General features: G+C 34.6%; 1 protein-coding gene across 1 annotated transcript; it reads left to right on the top strand.

Moving 5' to 3' along the window:
* Nucleotides 1–2726, top strand: LOC136978374 (uncharacterized). Its single transcript, XM_067274073.1, has 3 exons — nt 1–186; nt 1729–1915; nt 1996–2726. The coding sequence occupies exons 1-3, from the start codon at nt 37–39 to the stop codon at nt 2649–2651; spliced, it is 993 nt and encodes a 330-aa protein (XP_067130174.1). The 5' UTR covers nt 1–36; the 3' UTR covers nt 2652–2726.
* The last annotated feature ends 4040 nt before the right edge of the window (nt 2727–6766 follow it).

The following is a 6766-nucleotide window of genomic DNA, read 5'->3' as shown; positions in this document are numbered from 1 at the left end:
GAAGAGACATCTACCGCTCATCAAAACCTTGCCGAAATGACAGTTATGAATTATGAATACTTAATACTACATATATTAGGATTTTTAGATAATCAGAATTTGAAGAGGGCCATGGGCGTATGTCGATTATGGAGAAAAGTGGCAAAATGGATTTTTTATAGAAATAGAATACTCTTCGACGTCAAAGTAAGCATATGTTAAAAACTTATAAAGTAATATCGCTAATTTTTTCTAGGTGTCTATTTAACTTCCTGTTAAACTATTCCGAGTAATTAATCTCATTAATTTTATAAATATTTTATCGTATTCTGATCTGAAAGCATCATTAAGTATACATTTCATGCGTGCTACGAAGTAACAAGCAGTAAGTAAGCAAACCAAATGGCTATTAGTTTGATTAAATGCTTATTTTATATATTCTAAATTTAAGAACAGCTACAATTTTCACAAATTGTAGCTAATAAATTCTCATTAACGCATGTATGTCTGTTTTTAATATCGAAAACAGAGTTAGAACGATTAAACTCGAGACCAGAAGTGGAAAGCCTAATGGCAAGAAGTCCCAATTAACTATATACGAACTTCCGGTTTTGACCGGAAGTAACGTTATTTTAATTCAAAAATTTTCTCCATTGATTTTTCCCACTGAAATCCTTGTATATTGGAGGTATGCTTTCACACGGATGTTAGTGGTGCTTGTCTGTGATAAGTAGACACGAATCCTCGTTTGGCTTGGATTTTTCACAAAGGCCATCAAGTGGTATCCATTACCTGTTAGTGGTAAATATGAGTCGGTTGTATACGCGACTGATGGCGCCACTCAGTGGTGTGACCAAGTGGGCAGTCTAAAAGTAACCTTAACATAACGGGCAAGTTTGATTAACGGTTAAAATCAACGAATGTTTTTACTGCGACTTAGTCAACTTAATTTCTATGAGAAGCCAAGCGTATTTCTTTTTTCGCAAAAGTATTAAAGCGATGAAGTAAAAATCTGTTGCATTTGAAGACTTCTAACATACAGAACACTATTTTGGCTGTGTAAAGTAGCCTTAACACAGCCGGATAAGCTATGTTAATAATATTTTATCCGGTTGTATTAAAACCGTTTACTAACCAATGCACTCTTTGAAACGAGTTTCCACATATGCCTTTGGCAGAAAGGCTTTTCTGAAAGGCCACTCGATCAGTTTCCATTTGATTGGATGTTGCAAAGCAACAGGTGGGCGATCCGCCAAGGAGAAATAATTCCTGGGGAAGGCATTTTTTTCGGAAATTGCCCGTTTAGGTGTTAAAAATGTCTGAAAAAATTTTCGTGATCAGCCTCTCGATGGGGCGCTAATCACCCGTGTTTAATAATTTTATGCACTCCCGCATCGACAAACAATTTTTTTGTATCTTTGAGCTTGTCGTCAATCTGCTGAAGTCCACAGATTCTTATCAAAGTAATAGTTTTCAATGCATAAGATATGAGAGATTACAAAGGAAAAAAAAACTAATGACCAGTTACTTATTGTGACATTGTCAGCATAAGTATAGGTCTGCAATTTTCAAATCGTAGCCCAATTATATTGAAGTATAGTTATCAGGCTATTAAAGATAGAATAATTTATCAATGTACAGTATATATGCGCTTTTAAGATGAGTGAAGATAAAGTTCAGGGTCTTCGTGAAATCTTAAATGCCAAATTCGAGAGGATAATAAATTTTAATGTTTGTTCCTATTTATAGATATTGCCACGCTTGATAATGCAATTTATTGCTTTTCATTCACCTTCCTGTTTGTTTCACTACGTTAAAGAAGAAAAAGAAAACCGAAACTTTATTGTGGGTTTCGATAATAGTTGGAGTGTTGATTGCCATCTATGCGACAAAAAACTACACGATCCACTCAAGTTCGGAATTAATAAACTATACAGTAAGTATTGTGCAATGTTTTATGAAAAAAAATAATAATTTTAATGTCAAATTCTAAATTACTTTGCTTTGTTGCTAAAGAAAAATCGGAAGAGGAATTTTCCAAGGATCTATTTTACGTTTGGATTGCATTTTTTCCGTCTTTCCCAGGCGTGAACATGAACAGATTTACTTTTTCGTCAGTGGAAATTCAAGAAATGTTAGAGCCGAGTAAGACGAACTTTTCAAAACTTACGAAAATTCCAGATGAAGAAACAAAATGTGTTTTATGGTTCTTGGATGGCAAAATAGACCACCGACTGTTAAATGTTACACCAAAATGCGCGTTAGCAGGTCTAGCTAATCTTCAAGACGTCAAGAAACGTCACGAAAACTACAGATGCATAGTGTTTTCAGGAAGGCGAATTAAAGCTATGTCAATAAAACTACCCAGAAGTGAAGATAAACTGAGAGAAATATTTACTTCTCTGGGACACTTCGTTGCTTACAAATCTATAGCGTTTTATTTTAGCCAAAAGTCAGTAAATCACGATGCAGAAAACAATAGCGCATTCTCTTTATTTACAAAAATGTACCCGAATGTACCTATATTACCATTCAATAGCGAATGTTTTTTCGGTGTTCAACATTTTCCACGAATTGCAGAGAATCAGCTAACTATACGTGAAAGTTCATTTCGAAAAGGTACAAATCTATTTGCAGTGTTAATTTTACTTTGGTTTCGATTAAGTAAATAAGCTACTTGTATGAAATGCTTCGTACTATTAAATGAACTTTAATAGTTTACTTAATTAAGTAAAAATTAAGGAAAATAGCATAATTGAAAGTATAATTCAATGAAACAACAAGCAGGGTGTTTATAACTGAAAACCGTCTCTAGAAAGAACTATCGGGTAGATCTTAAAAATGTTTGGCACATATACTGTCCTGAGCAGTTTTGATTTACAAAAAAGATACATGCAGAAGAGATTTCCACATTTGGCAAAAAATTTCTCGAGAGAAATCATCTGTAGGCCTACTACTAATCTGTGTGATGCTAAAGCATTGTTTTAACACTGTAATGTCAAATGACTTATAATACTACACAAAAAGCGTATTTTATTACGGTAGTTCTGTACAAGATCTCTTCATATACATGGACCTGACATAGTGGCTCATTAAGAATTGACTCTTTGTTTTCTTGAGCATTTTCCTTAGAAAATATAGAGGGAGACCCATTAATAATCGGAAGGATAGTATTGTGAAAACACGACTTTCTTTCATGATTTTAAGAAGCACCAGTTTCATAACCCACGATGTATATATAATTCTTAAGAACTTACAATGGAAACCATCTGTTACCAAAATATTAGGTGGAAATTTTATTCAGGCTTTAAAATAATGTACAGAAATAAAAATATTATCAAAACTTTGACTATCAATTTTAGCGAATTAAATTCGGTAAAAGTACGATAAACATAAAAGTAAAATTGTGTCTTAAAGTAATTTGAAATTTTATAATTTGGTAGAAGACATTTGGAGGTAGTCAAAGTTATATTCTTCTTCCAACAATAGACTATCACCGTGGCCTCTGTAAGTAATTGTAATTTATATTAAAATAATTGATAAATTTAAATAAAGAAAAAAATATGTCAATCCAAAATTATATCAGTCAAACCCGTTTTTATGCGGTGGATAGGGACCGCATAAAAAAACGCATAAAAAATCGCACGAAACTTCACGAATGGCTGTAAAAAATAGTTTTCGCAACACAATTAAAAAATATTTATTTTTATGCGGTCAACAGGGACCGCACAAAAAAAGTCTCACATAGAAAATAACTCAAAACCGTACGAAATAGAATTTATTGACAACAGATGTCAGCACTTGACTGCATCGTCTGGTCTATCGTCTGTTTTACATATTTTTGTCCAGGTGGTGTTTTGTTGACTTAAAAAATAAATTATTTCATTTTTCACATATTCATTCAATAATATTACTATAATAAGTTCATTTATGCTATAATAAGTTTATTTAGCTATAATAAGTCAACGTGAGACATGACAAATCGCACGAGACTAGTCGCCAACTATACCGCACAAAAAAAATCGCATAAAAAATCGCACAAATAAAAAACCGCACAAAAAAGACCGCATAAAAACAGGTTTGACTGTATTTCTATTTAAAAATTACTAAAACATCGCGCATCTTTGTCGTATCGCGATAGAATTGAAGACGAGCCGAAAAAAAGAAGCAATCCTTGCACTTGTTAGACATAGACAAAGCGATCTCTGTACAGTAAGTAACAGTCTCTGTAACGATCTCTGTAACAGTCGCGGTCAGGTGAACTTTACACTTGCCGCCACGAAAGAGGCATCTTTGCACTCCCGATTACGGGAGAGGCTATCCTCGTAGCCTGTCGGTCATAGGAAAAACGGTCCTTGTACTGGCCGGCACACAGAAATGATCCTTGCCTTAAGAGGCACACAAAGAGATGATTTAAGAACAAAGCAATCGATGGCAATTTCCGCCAGTGGCAATGTGGATAAAATCACTGAAAACTTGTTGTGACTTCGCTCCTGGCAAACGGGTTGGCTACGTGGAGTTTTCTAGGTTTTATTCATGTTGGTAACACTTAAATAGGGGACCAGTTTCTTATAAAAGATAATGTATCTTGACAGGTAATCCTTGTCAGGCAAATTATCTCATGTGTCGCGTTGCCGTATACGAATAAAACCAAAACTAAAAGCAATCCATACCAATTGCTTTGTTCTTGTGCTCTGTTCGTTTTTGCGTCTATCTTTTGGTAGGTACACGCAATGCTGTTTGTTATTTGATCCCTAAATTCTATTTGGCGTGCTCGAAAAGCATGGCCATTGTCACATTATATTGATAACGAAATTACGAATCCTTGTTTTCTACATTTATATTCATTTCATTTCTACATTTTTATCGCAAACAATGGAAAATGGCTAAGTTTAATCGAAATCTATCTAACAAATTTTGAGAACACAATTCTGTAATCCACATCCCTAACGCTTCGCTCCAGATATGTTTTGATTGTAAAACTTCGATTTAGAGTCACCACTTGTTTGGCTATGAAATTGACACTAAATTAAAATAGCTCCAACATTAAAAATTATATGTATGTTTGTAATGAGGTTCATACGCAAGTTTGACGTTCAGAATGAAAGAGACGTGATTTGATGATAACAATATTGTTTACACTGAAGGCTTCTCTCTTTTAATCACTTTATTGAAATTTTTGTAAAAGTTTAGCGAGATTGTTTGTTGTTTCAGTTTTAGAAATTATGTCAAACTGATGTGTGATTTGTAAGTAATCGTGAAGAAAATGCTATTTCTTCAGCAAAACTTTTCCCCATGAATTATAAGTTTTATTAGCGAGGTTGTGGCCGAAGTTTTCAACGCGAAAACGTGTACGTCGGACGTTCAGCGCCTCTTTCCTAGAAAGTTTAACAATGCTAAGCCTAGAAGTTTAAGAATGGCGTTTGGAAAATCAGTGGAATCATGCACGACATTCAAAAGGCCATTGCCAAACTTTTAGGCTTACAGGAAAGCGGCGCTGAACGTCCGACGTACACGTTTTCGCGTTGAAAACTTCGGCCTCAACCTCGCTATTTTTACTTTTACGGCTGTTTTGTATACATAACAATGGAAAATATTGAAATCATGTCAAATTTGATCCTCCGGACTTTTCGCAATTCTCCATGTTTTGAGATTTCCTGAACTCAAATAAGTCGAAAAACACGGGTTAAATTCCGTGTGTGTGTGTTTTGGCATGTATTTTGTAAATATCTCAGAATGGCGTAATGATTAAAAAATGACATTTGGCATGGTAGCTTCTATACAAGGAGCATAATATTAAATTTTGGCTGTTAAAGATTAAGGGGTGGGGTGATATGGGAGTGACGTGTGATTTATCTCGAGAGAAATCGGACTTAACGAAGATTTTATCCGTTATTGAAATTTACATATTTTTAAAAACTCATTTCTTCCTTCAAAATTAAACCTATCGCTTTTCTAAAATAATTAATAATATATAATTTATTTTAAATAAAACTGATAATAGATTGCGCCACACACTATTTATTTTAATATTTAAACTTGATATCAAATCAAGTTTGACGCTAAACAAGAATACAGCGAAGCAAACTTCTCGGCCTTTTGCCAAACATCAAGGTGCAGGTTTTGTGTACCTGTAAGGTGACTGATTCCTGGGATCTAAAGCGTGGGAAGCATTCGGCGCCCTGCCTTTGGCCGAGGCTTGTTGGCCGCGTGCTCAGACCCAGCTTGGTTTTTGGGCTAAGTCATTATGGCTATGTTTTTGGGATGTGTCCGCTGCCACCACTGCAGCTAGTGCTGGGAGAGGCGTTCGCTGATATCTGCTCTCTGGTTGGGTGTATCTGCATGGTGGCGGGCACGAACCGCAGACTAGGTTGACTTGCCAGCCCGGTCTGTGTTAAAATATGGAGGGTCCCTCAAATTTTAACACATCAGTAATAAAGTCTGGACGCATGCTTGAGTTTGAAGGTTTGAGTCATGTAGTTTGATGATAACAGTGTCGTTTGTAATTCTGTAATTCGCTAAGATTTCGATTTAGATATTTAATGGGTGCCTTGTATTTCATGCATAATTTGCTGTTTTTTTGAAAAAAAGGAAAATGCTTATAATAAAAAATATCAAAGTCCATATCGGCTACATTTTACGAGTATCTTATATACCAATAATATAAGCTTTATAATATTGCTTAATTATATGACCCACCAGAAATACAGAATAATCAAATAAACTTTATCGATTGCTAAAAATTTTAATAATTAAAATAAAAAAATTAAAACTAGTTGCGTAACTT

The sequence above is a fragment of the Centruroides vittatus genome, unplaced genomic scaffold (genome assembly GCF_030686945.1).
Source record: "Centruroides vittatus isolate TY-2023 unplaced genomic scaffold, ASM3068694v2 contig_519, whole genome shotgun sequence".
In the NCBI taxonomy this organism is placed as follows: domain Eukaryota; kingdom Metazoa; phylum Arthropoda; class Arachnida; order Scorpiones; family Buthidae; genus Centruroides; species Centruroides vittatus.
Note: the sequence above shows the minus strand (reverse complement) of the source record. Positions and strands in the feature narration are given on the sequence as shown.